General features: G+C 40.2%; 1 protein-coding gene across 3 annotated transcripts in view; it reads right to left on the bottom strand.

Annotated features, from left to right (window-relative positions):
- Positions 1-11,921: 11,921 nt before the first annotated feature.
- Positions 11,922-19,493, bottom strand: part of NR5A2 (nuclear receptor subfamily 5 group A member 2) — a 113,098-nt gene continuing 105,526 nt past the window's right edge. For all 3 annotated transcript variants that reach the window (XM_033151437.1, XM_033151436.1, XM_033151438.1), the window contains exon 7: positions 11,922-15,321. In XM_033151437.1, coding sequence (XP_033007328.1) covers positions 15,074-15,321 — 248 coding nt within the window. In that variant the 3' untranslated portion in view covers positions 11,922-15,073. The remainder of the gene's footprint in view (positions 15,322-19,493) is intronic.

Raw genomic sequence — 19,493 nt, 5'->3', positions numbered from 1 at the left:
CCTTAGGGTATATGCACTAGACATAATAATAAAAAATCCCCCTTTACCCAATGATCCCGTTTCTTTTGGGATGTTTATGTTAAAAAAGGGAGATTAGCAAAAGACACCCTATGTGGGAGAAAAGTGAAGGTTTTTGTTTTTGTTTTTAAAGAATTCTAACAAAAGAATGCTGCTTTCATTCCCTCCCCCCATCGGCTCGGTAAAAATTTGTGGAATTTATATTAAAGAAAATGAAAGTGATTCACATAAGAATGGCTTCTTGTTGTTTTAGAACATGACATTCCATGTTTTGGGGGCTTTCTCTTCACAGTAGTTGCCATCTACCTCTTGAGTTATACTAGAGATAGAAAGCAGGTAATGAATAGTATAATAACCTAGGGAGAAAACTATACCGTCCTTCAAAAGAGATGCTTTAGGTCTTCCCAAAGTCCTGGATTCTGCTTTGAACAGCAGAGCCCCATACCATATTGAGCGCTGCCTGGGAGAATATGCAGTTTCAGAAGTGGCTTTCAATGGGGCCTAAGACCTTCCCAAAGCCATGGCTGGTTCCAGAAGGCGACAAGTGCCATGGTGTTGCCGACACCTGTGGAATCTGGACAGAACCTTCAAACAAAACCATCCTATGTTTGTAGCGCCATGTGACTAAAGGGCAGCACTGGAATTGAGAATGGTGCAGGTCTCCTTTGAGTACTGGAAGATTTTTATTATTTTTTAAAGTGATATGGCATTCAGATAACAAAAATAGTTTGGCTTGCTTGCATGCGCAATATGGCAGAGGGCTGTTGGGTGCATTTTCACTTGGTGCGCCATATGCACCTGCAGTTTAGGGACCCACTGCCAGGTGTAGCTATTTTAGGTGCACCCAAAACTGCGACATCTCTAGAGGAATTTTTGATGTTCCCTTTTTAAACAGCAGAGCCCATGCCATCTCATAAACTGCTTTTTGAAAGTCCCCCCGGGCTTTCAAAAGTGGTTGCTGTGTGGTATCAGGAGCTGCTGTTCAAGGAAACCAAGCCAAAAGCCCACTTGGATGCATGGGATGAGACGAGTTGCATAATCCCAGCATGTACTGAAAGTGTAAGTGACAGAAGTAAGGCATCCCTACTCCTGAAGTATTAATATGTAAGCACTATTTGTGCTGCATGTGTAACTGATTCTGCTAAATTGGTCTTAAGACTGCTCAGTTCTAACTCGTAAGGCAGAGTTTTCCAAACAGTATGTTGCGAGATGTTAGTGTGTCAGCTGCAGTGTTAGCTGTTTCGTGTGAACGCTCCCTGTGCTCCTCCTGGGGCTGGAAAGGGGTTAGGTTTAACCTCCGGTTTGCTAGTAAAACTGAATGATGCATGTTTTAAAAGTGTGTCACCAACATGAAAAGTTTGGAAAGCTCTGCCCAAAGCTTTTCTTTCATCGACTTGATTCAGTGTGAGAATTATTTCCTGGCTTAAACCTACAGATGTGACTGTCTCTGAAAGCAGCCCATCTCATTGGTAAAGTAAATGAAAGTACTACCCTTCCAGCCAGATGCTGTCATCTTGACCCATGACCTTATCTTTACTGTTAGCCAGCTTACTCTTCAACCTGGTCACTTCCAACCATTGCTTTTCCTGTTTTGACATTCTCTGGCATTTTCTTTACTTAAGGCCTGCACAAGTTTCTACCTTGCATTTTTCATTCTATTTGTGGTCTGTAAGAGCACATGATGATGGTTACTTCCATGGTAGCCTTGACACCTTTCATTTATTGTTATTATTATCATTAAATAAAATTTAATACAGTCTCCACAAAAATAATAAACATAGCATTGAGTTTATAGTAGATAGCAAATTTCTCCCACCAATTTCACGAACATCTGTAGAGAGCCTACAATGAACATTAAATGTTTTAAGATTCTGTAAAATGACACCCTGACACCTTTCATGAAGTTGATCTGACATCCCAAAAAGAAAGGAAAAATGAGAATGAAAGAGAAGGGAAGAAGAGCAAGTTTTGAGAGACTGAAAGAAAAGTGAGACTTTAATTAAAATTTAATTAAAATCCTGCTCATACCAGGAACAAACTCAGTTGGTCTCTAAGGTGCTACTAGAAAGAATTTTCGATTTTGGCTCATACCAGGAACAAACTCAGTTGGTCTCTAAGGTGCTACTAGAAAGAATTTTCGATTTTGTTGCCCATACCAGGAACAAACTCAGTTGGTCTCTAAGGTCCTACTAGAAAGAATTTTCGATTTTGTTTTAATTAAAATGTTTGGAATTGGAAGGGGAAGTGAGTGAGCAACAGATGTCTCAAATATTTCAGAATGCACTGAAATGCAATGCACTGACGTAGAAACACAAAACTGAAATTCTCTTAAATTTGGTGACGTTCTTTGTGAAAGCTTCTTTGTGGTCTGACACACTACAATGTAGGAAAAGGCTTTACACTTCCAATTCGTACAGTTTGATTCTTTAATTTTGCATATCAAATAAATATTGGATAAGATTCAGAATTCGGCAAAACATTTAAGTTTTGTCACCCAGATTTTGTCAAAATTTAAATTCTGAATATGAACATAAAAACGTGAATTTTATTATTTATTTCTAAACAGCTTTTCATCCAAAAACCACAGGGCAATGTACAAAATGTGAAACCATACAAAAATAAATACAGTTGTACCTCGGGTTATGTACTTAATTGGTTCCAGGTTGCTGTACGTAACCCGAAACGTACGTAACCCAAAAAGTACGCAAAATGTGTGTGCGGCGGGTTACACTTACGGGTTACGGGAGTACGTAACCCGAAGCATACGTAACCCGAGGTATGACTGTATATAAAAACACACATGTATAAATATAGGCTTAAAACCTCATGCAATAAATAAATATGCAGCAGAAGTTAATAACTTCAAAGCAGTAAGTGAACAATAAAGCCTTATTGGCTGAATTCAGAGGCCTGAGTAAACAAATAAGTGTTTAATAAGAATTGGTAAAACAAAAATGACGTTGACTGTACCTCCAATGAGAGGAACTTGAATTCTCTGGATTTCTTTGATTTTTGTAGCCGTCACATGTAAATCTCATATTGTCAGAAATAAAATACTATTGCATGTCATCTTTCAAATACTAAATAGCAAGTGCTATCAGATGCTAATACCCCTGCATGTCTTGTCTTAAGAACTGTCAGAATACTAATTTTGACATGTCAACTATCAAGCACTATCAAATGGTAAATACCACTGTATGTCAGCTACCAAGTACACACATCATTTGCCAGATTATGGGCATCAAGCATCAATAGGGAATCAAATAAAATTGGATGCTAAATAGAAATAATAAATATTTGTTAATGTTGAAAGATAAATATTTCAAAGAGAATGTTCAAGGAGGTTTTTTGCAGCAAAATTGTTTCAGTTCTATTTCATTCATATTTTCTAACTTACATTTTAAAGTTAGGGGTTGTATCAGTGCTATTCCTACTCTGAGTAGACACGTTGAAGTTACTAGACATGACTAACTTTGGCTCATTAATTTCAGTGGGTTTATTCTAAGTAGGACTAGCACTGAATTCAAACGTGAAATATTTAAGCATTTCAGGTTGTGTGCTTTTGCAGAACTCCCATTAATTCCAGTTCAGCTAGTCTGCAAATAATAACTAAACTAATACTAATTTATCACTACTATGATTTATTTCATTTATGAATCACTTCCCAGCAGGCATCCCAAAGTGATTTACAATATAATAAAATACTAATTCCTGAACTAGTGGGTTTTGTTTGTTTGTTTATGTGTTATGCATTCTGTTCATTGCACGGCCACCTACTGAGATAAAGGTAAAAGGGAAATGACCCCTGGACGGTTAAGTCCAGTCAAAGGTGACTATGAGGTGCGGCGCTCATCTCACTTTTAGGCTAAGGGAGCCGGGGTTTGTCCGCAGACAGCTTTCTGGGTCATCTGAGGTAACTGGTCAGACGAGAACTGCAGGCAGGCACTATGAGAAAGATAGCAGAATTGTTTATGCTTGGAAGTCTCGCGACATGCTTCAGTTCTGAGCAGGTTATCAATGAAAGGAGCTACAAAACTTCAGAAAGAAGACTGTCCTGTGATAGTCTTTCAAACAGAACTCGGGGTAGCCAAAGGTGTGCCTGCCAGAAGTTGTTGGACTGCAAGCAGGTAATGGGAACCAAGGCAAGAGGTGGGCAGGTTCAGTAGGTGTCTTAGGGATGTTCACCTAAGACATCCTGCAGCCATGGGCCAGCACTGCATGGGAAAAAAAACACCTTCAATATCAGTGAAGCCATTCACAAGATTCAGAAGAGGATCGTGCATTTATATGTTTTGCTAGATCAAGGTCTCCTTGAACTTGGATATGGTGACATTCTGTTTATAGAGAAGTAGGCTAAGACTTCCAAATTGTTTCCATACTTTGAAACAGATGAACTCTATGACTGCAGCCCATTACAGCCAACATCAGCTTGCAGTGAAACTATTTTGATGAGGGGCAGGGTGGAGATTGTGCTACAAAAAAACCAAAAAAGCCTGGTTGCATTTTAGGTGTGATACTTCAAGAGAGCAATTCTACCTTCTAATGTATTAGAGAACAATTTCTTCTGGACATAAAGGATAGAGTAGAACATCATATGTCAGATATAAATTAATAGCAGTACCAGTTAATAGAGGAACTCTCCGAAATACATACAGTAAACAATCTTTTTTTCCAGGCCTAGCTCAATAACTTCAAAGCAATTATAATAATCCAACACACTTTATAACTTGTATTTCTTCTAGATTCAAAGTGAATCAGGATAAATACTAACGAAGCCTTATAAATGTCATGGTTTTACTGTATTGTTATTTTCTCTCTGCTTCCCCCCGGCTTTCTATTAAAGGCTGAAATGAAGTAGCTGGGCAACACCATAGAACAGTTCAAACCCACTATTTACATGACACGCTGATGCCAGTCATCCTCTTAGCTGACCTATGTGATCCTCCAGATCAGGTCGCTTAACCTTATGGTCATGTTTATTAGTTCAAGAGAGCTTGTGTGAGTAGGTAAAGGGTCACCAGACTTTTTTGGTCCCGTGAGCTCATTTGCAAACGGACGAGGTTGTAGTGGGCACCTCAAACACACACACCAAAACCAAGCACAAACCACATCCTAGTCAATTGGGTACAAAAGCATTCTTCTTCCCAGCCTGTCTTCCTCAGGGTGAAGGGACTGTGGACACATGAACTTAAGGCGCTCACTCATGTGTGCCCATTGAATTTAGTGGAAGGTGAAGCATCATACCTGTATTCTGCTAGTTCAGGTCTAACACCGTTTCTCCTTCCCTTGCTTAATTTCAGCTAGTTACTTGATTTGAAAGTTGGCAAAAGAAACTATAACTAGTGTGGATGGAATGGCAGGCTATAGTTGTGTTCAGGCATTATGGTCAGCAGGGGGGCACATATAAAGCCTTGCCCCCAATATCCCTGGGGTACACTTCAGATCTTCATGCTGATTAGCACAAAACTCTGAATATAGTTTTCAAGCAGATCTGTTTTAACGAGCTTGGAGCCTTTCCTGTGAGTGGGAATCCTATCTTATCAGGATTGTAGAGTTTCTAAGTGTGTTCAGTTAAGCACATTTTTTTTTTAAAAAAAATCTTCAGACCTTTGCACCAACACAGGGGCATAGAACCTCAGTTCTGGGACTGAGCATAGGTATCTTATCTGGAAATCTCCCCAGATCATACCCCTTAGCATCCCTGCTTTACCCCTGTCTCTTTGAATTCTGATCATGCTTCTTGTTTGCCTGGAAGGGAGAGTAAATAGGGCTTTATGCATGCAAAGGTAAAATTTACCTACTGTGCAAAGGTAAAATTTACATGGGTTGCTTTGCCCACTTCTGTCTCTGGCACCATCTGCCACTGGCATGTGGCCCTCAGAAGGTGTCTAGAAGGAAAAGTGGCCCTTCGGCTAAACACACTCCTGCACTAATGGGATGATCTGAAGCACAGTTCGGGAAGTAATTTAAGAAATAAGTAATTGAACTGGCACATGGGCAAAGAGTAGGGAGAGCAAGAGGGAAATGCATAAGCTGGAGGCTCACTCCCAGCAAACCATAGATAGGTGTTGCATGTGAAGCAGGCTACTATGTACTTGGTGCTACCACCAAAATTAAAGTCAAAGAGTCTTCATCAAGGAGCACCATGTGGAGCTCCTGGATAAACAAGTTTTGCCCTGATCCAGAAAATTGTGAGCACTACTTTCTCTAGCCCCTAAGATGAGATGGAATCTGAGCAAATAAATAAATAAATTCAAGCCGACAGTTGATGCTGTGAACCCTCCATTCTAAGAAGGCATCTCATTTTATCTCTGGTTGTAATGTGAATATGTGCGCCTTGCCCTGAGCTTTGTGCATAGCATAGTCTCTGCAGCTAAATAAGTAAAAGAAATCCACTGCTCATTATTTCTGTATACAGCTGGAAGTTAAATCAGATGCTAATCAGAGTAAACTTTTCATGGAACTACATTGCTAGTGTATTGCACTCACTTTGCTATTCTCTATTCTATCTTTTAATTATACCCTGGAAAAACAGAATTGGGGGTATGGGTTTTGCTGATGATTGTGATTTGATATATAACATACTCCAACTTCACTTAAGTCTGTGACACAAATTTCACTCCCAGCTATCCAAGGCAATGTTAGAGTTTGCTGTATTATTATATCTGACAATGTGGATTGATGCCATCCTGGGAAACATATGTTTCTGAAACTACAGTTAGTACATGATTGACATGCTATATAGGAAGTTTCTCTTTCTGCCTTGGATTTGACTGAGTTTATTGTACTCCCATGGTCCATTGCATGCTGAATTTGATGCAGGCTGTAGTAGGAACAACATCTTCCTTGGAAGTGGCTTCAGGAGCAAAATTAATGGTGTGGGATTTGCAAGGAGGGATGGTGGGGAATGAGGGCAATGAATTAATCAGCTACAATTTTCTCCCATGCCTTGAATGTTCATACATTGTTTATAACATCCTTTGCTAACCTAATGCCCTCCTGATGTTTTGAACTACAACTCCCATCAGCCTCATTCAGCACATGACTCAGGCTCATGGAAGTTGTAGTACAAAACATAAGAAGATAACCAGGTAGGTGAAGGCTGGTTGATAATGTGTTGTGCAGTATTCCAGTTGTGGAATGGATTCTGTGTAGCTTGTCTCTTAAGTTACTTATTTCTGTGTCTATGGAAGTGCATTGTTTAATGATCACACTAGGCGGAGTTGGTCTGAGGAGATTTGAGGCGGGAAAGTGCCCCTTGAGGGGGCCCTTCCTAAAACAGTAGGTCATCAGTGGTGGGTTTACCTGAGGGCAGCTGCGGCAAACAGTTGTTTTTAATTCCCCACAAATATCCCAGAGGACTTGATCATTCTAGGAAATAAAAATGGCTGCCTGCCATTGCTAGGCAACCCTGCCACCTTAGGTCGGGGTAGGTATCAGTGCCAGGGTGCTGAGGGCATTGCAGCTGGAAGAGTGTGTGCCAGCCAGGTGATAGCCCTAGGCCAGGGGTACCAACTTGAAAAAAAAATTGGGAGCCCCAAGTAAGCCCTGCTTACATGATGTGGTGTATGCACACCATCTGAATGGCAATGCCCATCAACTTGGGGATGGGGAATCCCTCAGATATTTTAATTGGGTGGGGGGCTGAAGGGACCTTGGCCCCTAGGAGTTGGCTCTTATGCTCTAGGCCCGATAAAGAGAAATCACTAAAATAAAATCATACTGCCTATGCCTGCTGAGTGCCAGCTCCCTTAAGCTTTAGGCCTGGCTTCCTCAACTTTTAAATGGAAATGTCCTAAATCTTATCAGAATGAGTGGGCAGACTAGAATGTACAACTATGTAGCGGAAGGGGATGCTGTTTTTGAATGCTTCCACACAAACTCCCTGCAAGTAGAGCACTAGCAGAGGGAGATGATCTAGCTCAGCTACTGCAGGTAGGGAGGACCAAAAGAAGACATATGCTGCCAAAGTTCTTCCCACAGTTTGTGGCTACAAATTTTGATGTTGAACATGGGCTGAATTCGGGCTTCTGTTTCCACTCTTACTTTAGGGTAGTGTCTCCCCGCTTCGCCCCCTCACACACACTTGCACTGAAGTGGTATCTTTGTCTCAGAGGATGTACTCAGAAATCCCAGAGAGCAGCCAGAGAGGGGAGGAAGATCTTCCTTCAGCAGTATCTGATTGACCCCCCCCCATGCAGCAATGCCACCTCTGTTTTTGAAGTGGTGATCAGGAGCCAAAATACCATGTTTTCTAGTAGTAGCAGCAGCAACAACATCTGTCTTCTTGGCAGGCTCTCCTGGCAATTGTTTGGAGAACTCAGGAATTGCCCCTGGCTCTATCAGGTATATTTACATTGATGAGAGGTTATGCTGAACTCTTGGGTTTGCTGCCTGCCTCTTCTATTGTCTTGCCATTTATTTCCTCTGTCTCTTCCCCCCCCCCCAAGTAAAAACAGTTGGTAGGAAGGGGAACCAAATATGTGAGTTGATCGTTTTCATTTGTTATCATCTGAGAATGCTTATCTATAGCAAGTCCCATTGACTCCCATATAACTTTGAATAGGATTGCAGTCTAACAGTGCAATCCTATGTATGATTACTGAGAATTAAGCCCGACTTAGAAGTGGATATAGTATTCCAGTCTTAGTATTTTATTAAGCATAACTGGAGAGGTAGAAATAAATGAAAACCAAGCTACGCAGTCATCATCCCCAAATGACTGACTGTGTGATTTCAGTCTGCTAGTGTGGGAATGAGTGTTTGAATAATATCTCACATTACAGTAAAACAAAATATATCCTAGGGAGAAGGTTCTAGTATATAGCCTTGTCATTTACAGTCTACATTTTACATTCTGGAACAGGGATACCACATGTGATCATGTATTTTACTTTTAAGCCACAGGTGCAAGGCAGATGCCAAATTTTGAAAGTGCAAACCAGAGACATCCAGAGTCTCTACTTGCTGCCCCACTGCTTAGCCCAAAGTCACATCTACACCATATGTTTAAAGCACTCTTATACCACTTTACAGTCATGGCTTGCTAGGGTGCCTAGAATTGTTAAGAGAGCTCCTCACAGAACCGCAATTTTCAGCAACCTTAACAAATGGTAGTTCCCAGGATTATTGTATAAGAGGCTGTTGTAGAAGAGTGCTAGAACTCAATAAAGCAGGGTTAATAGTTTGATGTTCAAATTTATTTGGGTCCTATTTCCAAAAATATACTGAATGCATAAAACAATGATGAGTTCTTAATGCCACATTTTAAAAGATAAAGAGTAGATTTAAAATGGGTGGCCGCTGACAGGTGCTTGGCTGCATGTAATGATGTGCGTAGTGAGAGCTTTAAGACCGTGCACTGTATAGCTCACAAGGCTTCAAGTAATCCAAGTTTTGTTGCCCAGGACTGCAAAACAAAACAGGTTATTAAGTCATGTGGCATTCAGGTTGTAGGTGAAAACTGTGTGAGAGAATCATCATAGGCAGGCTGCTTTTGATGCCACAGGATTGTAAAAAGAGCCCTGCTGGATCAGGCTGTGGCCCATCTATTCCAGCACCCTGTTCTCACAGAGGCCAACCAGGTGCCCATACAAAGACTGTAAGCAGAACCTGGAATACTGCTCTACCTGCTGTTGACAGCAACTGGTGTTCAGAAGCATGCTGCCTTTGACAGCGGAGATGGGTTTCCTAGTTCCATCAGGGTTAGCAGCCATTGATAGCCCTATTCTCCATTGATTTGTCTAATCTCATTTGAAAGGCATCCAAATTGGTGGCCATCGCTGCCTTCTGTGGGATTGAATAACGTAAGTTTTAGCTATGCACCGTGTGAAAAATTACTTTGTCTTTTTCCAGAATCCTCCATTATTCAACTCCATTGGATGTCCACAAGTTCTAGAGAAAACTTTTCTTATTCTCTTTCTTTACAAAACCATACATAATTTTCTACACTTCCCTGTGGTTCAGCTCTGAAATATTATTTTGTGTAAATTCTAATCCATGCTATCCCTTCTTAATGAGTTAAATCACTGTCCCATTTAGCCTTGTATTGTCTTCTCTGATTAGCTGCAATTCTCCAAGGTCTTGGTCAGAGGTCTTTTCCAGACCTGTAGTAACATTTTAGCTGGTGATGTCAGGAGACTGCATGACAGACCTTTCTGCATCAATATTGTTCTCCACCTCTGCTATGGGATGCCTCTCCCTCTCTCCCTTTCTTTTTCTTTTACAATGAAGTTGTCATAGAAACAATTTTAAAATGATCAGAATGGCCATATCAATATTTATTGAAATACTGGAAATAAAAATCCATTGGTGTTGAGAAAATTCCTGGCAAGAATTGACATGAGACAACATGAACTTCACAGATACAGTAAGAGAACTTTAACAAGTAACTAACTGCACATTCTAAAAGGGTTGCATGGATTCAAATGCCAGGCAGCTGCGGAACATATTTGTAATACAAATATTCAGACACTTACAGGTTGTCTGGTTACAAACACTGAACAACTATAAGAAACCAGCCAAAGCCAAAACCTTTGAATTTTAGTCTGCTTTTACTAATATGTAATCAGGAAAGCAATTGTAAGTAAATGTATTGTTACAAAGTGGTTAACAATTAACATTAGTTTTGCAAGCTTGGGCTATCAGAGGGCTTCTTGGAACCACAGATATTGACTAATATGTGTTCTATTTTATTTGAAACAGTTTCCATTAATAATTCTTTGCCTTTAACATCCTTACATTAATGATCTGGTTGCGTCTATTAGATAATTGTGCTTTGTTAGTTGTTTTATTCTGCTTTCATAATTTCAGTAAAATATGCCATGGTTTTCAACAAAAAAAGTTAAGGGCTTACAAGATACTGGTGTGTGACAGTGTAAAAATGCTCACCATCCATATCTATATGTGAACTGAACACTTTCCTGGTGTTTAAATGCCACTGTTGATAACTTCATTTATTTTCTTTTTAAAAGCAATATTCCCATTTGTATAGAGAAGGTAGGGTGAAAGATCCTTAAGACAGAATTGATGGTGCATGATACAAATACCTAAGAGCTGCACATGCTAGACTTAGCTAAGTCTGCTATCCCCACCCATCTTTACTCCACAAACAAATGTTAGAATCCAGGGCAAGTCCTTCAGACAGACATCCTCCAGGAGACTTGGGTACCAACAAAAAGTGCTCTTCCCAACCATCATTCTTAGCACAGCTACCAATGCTGCTTCACCGGCTGCTAGGTGAACACCATAATTAGTATTCTTATGATGGTGGAAGTGGAGTAGTCCTGCCATTTGGTAGGGTGAGACATTATATGTAATTTGGATTTTATTGGCTGGGATTCAAATAACTATTTTAGGCGCACCCAAGGGCTTAAGCGTGTCTAGTGAGATTTTTTATTTCCCACCCCCTCATTAAAGAGTAGACCCCCAAAATCTCATACAATCATCTAACTGTAGAATTGGAAGAGACCAAAAGGGTCATCTAGTCGTTTCCCCCTGCAATGCAGCAATCTTTTGCCCAACATGTGGTTTGAACCCACAACCCTAAGATTGAGCCTCATGCTCTACCGACTGACTACCAAGTGTCTCCTTAGTTTCAAAGGAGATGTTCCATGTAGTATGGCATGCTGCTGTTTGATGCCCACTAGTCCAAAGTCCCTTGGTAAAATGGTTCTGTTGATCCCAAATATTTATTTTTGCCACAATAAAAAAGTCAGCCTGAGGTTGACTTTCAGTGAGGGTGTTTGAGGGTGGACAGTCATGGGACAGCAGAAGTATTGGTAGCAGGGCAGACAAGGGAATACCACTTTGTACAAGCAAGGATTTTTCGTACTTCATTCTTCCCCACGCTTCCCTCATGGCTCTGATCCACAAGATAAAAGATTATTAGACCAGATTCATGGGGTGATAAAACTCTCTGTTCTGTACTAATACAAAAGAAATAAACGTTGTCTTTGGTATACAATGTCCACTGCTTAGAAAAGAAATTTCAGGTAAGAATGCACCTCACTAGGCTCACGTGAAATAAAGGAAGGTGCGAATCACTAAATTTACAATAGATTTTAAATAAACCACATTTAGAATTATAAAAATTTACAGACATTTAATCAAGCAAATGATCTTAAACTGTAAAGATCCTTGTATGTCCCTGAACTATGTTCCACTAACTTGAAGACATGCTGTAATAAACACATATATTTGGCTTCTTTATTCTGGCTATATTTTTATATAAAGATGAAACCAAGGAACAATAAATTAGCATCATAATTGTCTACAATGAAAACTGTGATATACAATATAAATAAACTATTTAAAAGCCAGCAATCCTCATGAAAACAAACAAAGCTAAGGGAGTAGAAGTTTTAATACAGTTTCTACAAGTGATTGTGCAGCCAATAATCTAAAAATTAAAAAATTAAAGTATAAATGAGATTCCCTTATTGATTTTAGTGTCTCACGACATACAGTAATTAAGTACTGGTAAACTAATTACCAATCAGAAAGCAACATTAAGGAAATCACTGCTTTGCAACATCATCACAGTTCCCCCCACCCCAGGACCTAACAAATGTAAACAACCATCATATTTTTGTTTTTTTCTTCAAATATGTAAAGTATTAATACTCCCCCCCAAAATACGTTGATCTGCATCTGTATAGTTACCATTTAGAATTCTGAAATAAGGCAAAGCTTTCTTAACAGTGGCACTGCATTTTATAATACTGATATCTTCATTTTGGATAGAGAGTTATTTGTCCTTCTCCAATATTTGTTCTGCAGCAGACTTTGGTCTACATGGACCTGGCAGTATCACTCTTCTGTCCTCACATATTTTTGTTTGAATAATTGGTTTAAAATGTATTTTTTGAATCCATAGACTGTACTAAAAACTACCAGTAATACTAGCTAACCAGCTTATACATTTTGAATATTTTTAAATCTTGCATAGGTAAAATCTTTTTTTTAAAAAGGTATTTTGTTACCTACAACATGACCCAGAATTTTGTTAAAGCTGAAGCACTTGGATTTCAGCTTGTGGGGATGGGGGAAGATGCAGAATCATCTGACACAGTGGGTTGCTACACCAGTATAGGGAACTGTATGATTGTATAATGCATTGCATTCTCCCCTTGCACTGGTGCAGTCCCTGAGATGAAGTCATCTAAAGCTGGCAACTTTTCAAAAACATGCATCCTGGGCCGCACCAGGACTGTGAGGCCCAGAGGCAGGGCCAGAGATAAAAACAGACAGCTTAGGGCAGAGTGAACAAACAGAAATCCCTAGAAGTATAGTGAGTTCAGAAACAAGTGGATAGGCGGTAGACCCCAGATAGAATTGGTTAATCATGGGTAGAACCAGGGTAGAATTTGGCAGGTTATCAGCCTTGGGCAACTGAGACGCCTCAGCCAGGCCTACTGGCACCAGTGCCTGGCAATCCCACTCTGAGGCATAGTGTGGAATTTAAAATGGCATCTCATACCTCCCTTCCAGTTGTCAGGCAAGACCCACCAATATAGAAGGGGCCCCACAAAAGGGCACTTGCGGGTCTGAGGACCCCTCCAAATCCAGGGTACTCTTAAACCAGGAATTGGCCATGTCTGACTTTTGTTGGCTTCTCGGATCCTGATACAGGCTTTCTGTCAGGCCAGAACTGTGGCCAACCGGCAATTCTAGAAAAGATCTGCACAACCTGAGACCCACCAATCATGTAATGTGGTACTTGATAAACCTCCTGTTCTTTCTGTCTTAGGTAGGCAGCAAAAACAAAAACCAACAACTCAAGGTGTTTGTTGAGCCCTTGAGGGGCTGCAATAGATGCCCAGCTGTCTGTGTTTAGCTTTGCGATGCAGCCCTGCTGTTATGACAGCATAGATGATCATGGGGCGTGGCAGTCACAGGTTGGTGAGCAACTTGTGCATCCTATCCCATCACTGTGTCCAAAATTCGGTGGCACAGTCTGAAGCCACTGAAATTAATTGCTTTATTAAATCCAAGTAATTCATTTTATCTAGGTTGCAGATTAAGTGCGGCAGATCAAGAGATGCTGCTGACTGAAACCTTGAAGAAAGAAACACTGTTTTTATTTTTGATGACTGCCAAGAGGCTGAGTAGTATCTGCAAGCTTATTATTTGGCACTAAAAGCTTTGAGAAGCCATTTCAGCAAGGTTTGAGCCCCGCTGCACTGGAAACACGATCCAACAGCAGTTGCTTTGGAGCAGCTTAATTCTGACGCTTGTAGCCGTTCCTCCTCCCATTGGTGGAAGAGGGATACTGCCTGGACGGTCAACATGAACACAATGACAAAAACAAACTTTGGAAACATATTAAGAATGTCACACTAGTTTATGAACATTTTTTTTTTAAATATTAGCTGTTTGCAGGCCTGAGTTACAGACAGTCCCCCAAAGCCCCCACCCCAGACTGTTTTTGTTTTGGTGGTGCTAGTGTGTGTGTGTGTGTGTGTGTGTGTGTGTGTGCACATACACATACATACATACTATGAAAGTGGCCTACTTGAGATCTTTATTAGTTTGGTGCTACACATCCTTTCTGGAAGAGAGATAAGAATGCCATAGGGTGACTGCAGTTTTGTGTCCATCAGAGCTGTTTTCAGTCCTGCTAACAAGAAGGGATGTAGTGCATACAGATCCCTTTGCTCTGTTAGCTGAATAACACAGGTAAAACTTGTTCCTAAATTTCTCAATAGTGGCAACTGGCAAAAGTTTAAACTTACAAAAATTGTTCCTTCCTTCCTTTTTTGTTTGTTTGACATTGGCAACGGTATCCATATCCATTTGTAATCTCCTTTCATTCTAGTGATAAAGTCCTATACATGTTCCTTTGGGGAGACTGTGTAGCGTTTGATTCACAGTTTGCAATACAAATACCCTGATACATCACTTATTTACTATTAAGTATTTGATTATTACACCATTTGGGGGGGGACGGGACAAAGTTCCTTTAAACCAAGTTCTTTTTAATTAGTGTCGCTTGGAGTAGTTCAGAGTATTTTGCTTTTTCTCCTCAAAAGCAGAGGCTTTAAAAGGATATAATTCATGCTCTCTTTGCATGCAGCATTTCAATGAGGAGGTTATTACACGGCACATCCCCGTTCAGGTGTTTATAGTAGAGGTATTCTTCAGCCTGCATACTGATTGCCCGGATTTCCGGGAGTCGCAGGAGAAGCTGCCCGAATTTTTCTGTCTGCTGTGGATAGTTGCACATTGTGTAGTCCAGCAAAGCAGTATTCACTTGTTCTTGAACACCTTCCACCAGCTGGAAGTTCTCTAGGTTTTTGACATCTGAATAAAAAGTAAAAAGAGAGAGAGAGAGAGAATCACATTATATATATTTTTAAAATAAAAAGACACATTTTAACTCCTGTTTATTTAAAATGGTGTTTCACTGTATTTTACTCATGACAAAAGGATGCTTTACATGCTATTGAATATTCAGGTTAAATCCCTCTGCCAAGTTTCCTGGGAAAATGAACACAGCACAGCTTTAGTGGAGCGTCTTGTTGAAATTCTGCATATACCTCAGATCAATTAGACACCAATGGATTTTGAGCAAGGTCAGCTGTCCCCCCCACCCCATCTTATGGAGGCAAAGGCTGAAGACTCCTAACATAGAGGACTGTAATATATTGCCAGCAAATGAGTCCCCAGAGGAAGGCGTAGCTTTAACCCGACATATTACACAATTCATATAATTCTGTATTAATTTTTCTGACCCAAGGTGAAGTCTCTGTCCAGGATATGATGCAGTTAATTCTAATAAAAAATGACAGGGATCTTGTTTCTTTTTTGACGTTTCCTAAATTATTCTGAAAGCCTTTGACTTGTCTACCCTTATGCTAATGAACCATCTGGTACACTCCAGTGACTGCCAAAATAACCTGCTTGACCTGAATCCCTCAAAAATACATTTTTCAATTACTAAATTCTTTCCTTCTCTCTCTCTCTTTCCCTGAATTGAAACCATTGTCCTTTAGACAGATTGACTAGTACATCACATGGTGGCTGGATGTCTATATATTACTTTTTTCTAGATGTCAGATGGTTTTGACTTTTTCTGGAGGTCAAATAGTTTGCAAATATTTCCACATATCCTGTACTTACTCATCTCCTTCAGTATCGTCACCACTGAATACTGGAGCAAAACTGATTGCTGGAATGCCTTCTCTCACATCAACATACTGCTCTAGAAGCCTGCTTTTTAGGCTTGGATGGTGTGGAGCATGTAACTCTCTAAAAGGCAAGTCTCTAAATGACTGAGGGGGGAAATGCTTCTCTAATGAGGGTTATTCCAGGCTGAGCGCAGCATAAAACCTCTGATCTTATGTATAGATGGGTCCTCTCTCACACTATCAATGCCATCACACGCTGTCCCTCCACTCCATCCCCCCCCCCTTTAGCACAACTCTCTTAAAGAATTAAATAAAAATATGTGGCTATGAAGCCATGGGGGTACAGAGAAATGATGGATCATGCTCAGGTGTTTAAGCAGGTTTAAAATCATGCAATGGCCTCCCATAACCACATATGCATGAACCAGCCAAATGAAAGTGTTTTCATTAAATTGCATTGCTAAATGGTACAGCTCAAATGCTCTGTTTCGTGACGATGGTGTTCATCTTTCCGATCAAGGAAATGATGTGTGGTTGGCTGATATCATCCGAAGTATTAGGGATTGGTTGCAGCTGTGGGTATTGGCGGTGAGCCTCTTTGGCTCGGGTGGCAGTTAGGCATTGGAATATGTGTAGTGTGTTGGAGAATAGTGTGTGGCCATCACTATCTCTCCTCTTTTTGGGTATTCCGTTAAAGGGGATCTGGCGGTCGTGGATCCTGTCTGATGCCCTGCTGGTGGCTAGGGCCATGGCATGACCCCTGGTGATGTCAGGGGTTGTTAACCCTCAAACGACTCCCCACTGAGCGGGGTGGAGTCCAGTATTGAATCTTTTATCCGATGCCTAAGCCAATACCACTCACATGCCTGTAACCAATAAAGTTGTGGCCTTATTTTGCCCATTAATGTAAAATAATGTGCCTTTGTGTTTTATTTAACTCTATGCGGGTGGTGGGTCCTTGACTCACAACCAATCACTGGTACTTGTGACAGGAGGTATGTAACTGACAACAACAAACTTTGCCCTACAGTCCCAATTTTTGTGTGTGATCGTATCTGTTTGCAACATAGCGTAAATACTTGAAATATTGTGCTGCTTCCTCAGTTTGTATTTATAGGTAAGGCCATTTCTCATTCATTTTTCACTGCACAGAGTTCCTTGGTAGCAATGAAAAGATGGCATAGATCTTAGAACAGAGTACAATCTGCTCTGGAGGTGTTTGATCCAGAGGTAGTCTTCATTCATAAAGTATTGGATGTCTTTGAGGTCATATTACCAGACTTGAGGCAAATCCCATTAGCTCTATAGCTATTGATAATAAATGATGAAGAAAAACGAAACGGGGGTTGTGGGTGTGAGAGGAAAGAATCGCAGTATATTATTACTACAATTTACATGTGCAATGATGAGTCAGTTAGTGAAGTCCAATGCTCTTATTTCATATTGGAATGTATTCATAGTTTTGTCATGGAAATTTATGGCATTTTAATAAAATGTCTCATAGAAGTCTGATTTATTTTTAAAAATGAAACAAGCAAGGTGGTGAAAGACAAGTTTCTGGCAAGACCAACACCGAAGGGAAAGTATTAAATAAATTATGCCCCTCAGAGAACTTCTGGTGCAAAAAAATCATAACAAGGTTTATCTTTTTAGATTGTGCCTTTTAAATAATGATACCCACAATAGGTTATGCATGAAAATGCATATTAAGTGATCATTTTGCTCTCCTTTACATTGTAGTGGGAGATGGAGAGAAGGAAAAAAAACACCCTCTTTGTTACTGATGTTTTAAAATAAGTTTTGGTCACACCAACGGCGGTGGAGGCATTTGATTTATTTATGGAAAATTATTTACCTTCTGGAAAAAAAGACTGTGAAAAACTAATGGCAGATGTTGGGGAAATACAAATGCTATGCCAGCAGAACTGTATTGATGTCTGTGATGTCACGAAATCAAATCTATAACTTTAACAAGACAATCTTTGGAGCTTAAAGCACTTCAGGTGGCTTATACATCTGAATACTTAACAGTGAGTCCCTGTGCCTAAGCATAATATCAAGAAATCAGCACTTCCAAGTTCTAAAACTCTTGTACAATTAAAAATGGTGGAAATGGCATCCTTCTTCCCACTTACCCTTTCAGCTCTAACTACAAGGAAAAACATTTTTTGTGTTGCCTCAGTAAGTACCAATCTCTTATCTCTTCCACTTTATTCACTCAGGGACTAATTACCAACTTTTTATGTGAAACCGTCTTACTGTGTGCTCACAGTGGGGCGCATCTCTTTCCCAATCCTTATTGGAGAGTAAACCCTGAGGTCTTGTGGAATATATTATGTTTTTACAAGCACTTGCAATGGCATTTCTGTCAAAACACTGAATTTTGTCTCCTCTATAGTTTACTTCTGAAGATAAAGACTATTTTTTAAATAGAGGTGCCAGTATTAGTTCTGTAGTCACTCTAAAGGTCTGTCAGCATTCCCAATTTTCAATGGTTTGTCCCTCCCCCACAAAACAGACTTGAGCTCCAGCTTCTGCATATGAAATTCAGCTTGCACAGAGTGTGTTAGCATATATATATATATTTTTTTTAAAAAAAAAAAATGGGTCTGGCCTTTAGAGGAGGAGAAATATAAAAATATTTAGGTTTCAGAGAGGCTTCCTTCCCCCCTTATATTCAAGACATGAAAAACTGAAATTTGGTGCACTATTAATCTATAGAGAATGCAGGCTGGTTTGGGAATTTTGAAAAGGAAAAATGAAAGGGAATGAGAGATTGAAGTCTGAAAATGGTTACTGTGCTTGAGCTGTGTAAGTACTTTTCAAAGAAAGTTAATTTATTTTCATTGCACATCTTGGATATCTTACTGGGTGCACTTATTGAACACATGGCCCTCACAGCTTTTTACCTTCATGTATAGTGGAATGTAGATAAATAACCAAAAAGCAATGTAATAAATGGGCCGCTTAAAGGTAAAGATAAAGGGACCCCTGACCATTAGGTCCAGTCGCGGATGACTCTGGGGTTGCAGCGCTCATCTCGCTTTACTGGCTGAGGGAGCCGGCGACGGCGTACAGCTTCTGGGTCATGTGGCCAGCATGACTAAGCTGCTTCTGGCGAACCAGAGCAGCACATGGAAACGAATGGGCTGCTTACTTGGTCAATAAAGAACAGGCATAGGCAAACTTGGCCCTCCAGATGTTTTGGGACTACAACTCCCACCATCCCTAGCTAACAAGACCAGTGGTCAGGGATGATGGGAATTGTAGTTTCAAAACATCTGGAGGGCCGAGTTTGCCTATGCCTGATATAGAACATGTCTACACAGAAAAGATCAGAAGCCA

This window comes from Lacerta agilis, chromosome 6 (genome assembly GCF_009819535.1).
Source record: "Lacerta agilis isolate rLacAgi1 chromosome 6, rLacAgi1.pri, whole genome shotgun sequence".
In the NCBI taxonomy this organism is placed as follows: Eukaryota; Metazoa; Chordata; class Lepidosauria; order Squamata; family Lacertidae; genus Lacerta; species Lacerta agilis.
Note: the sequence above shows the minus strand (reverse complement) of the source record. Positions and strands in the feature narration are given on the sequence as shown.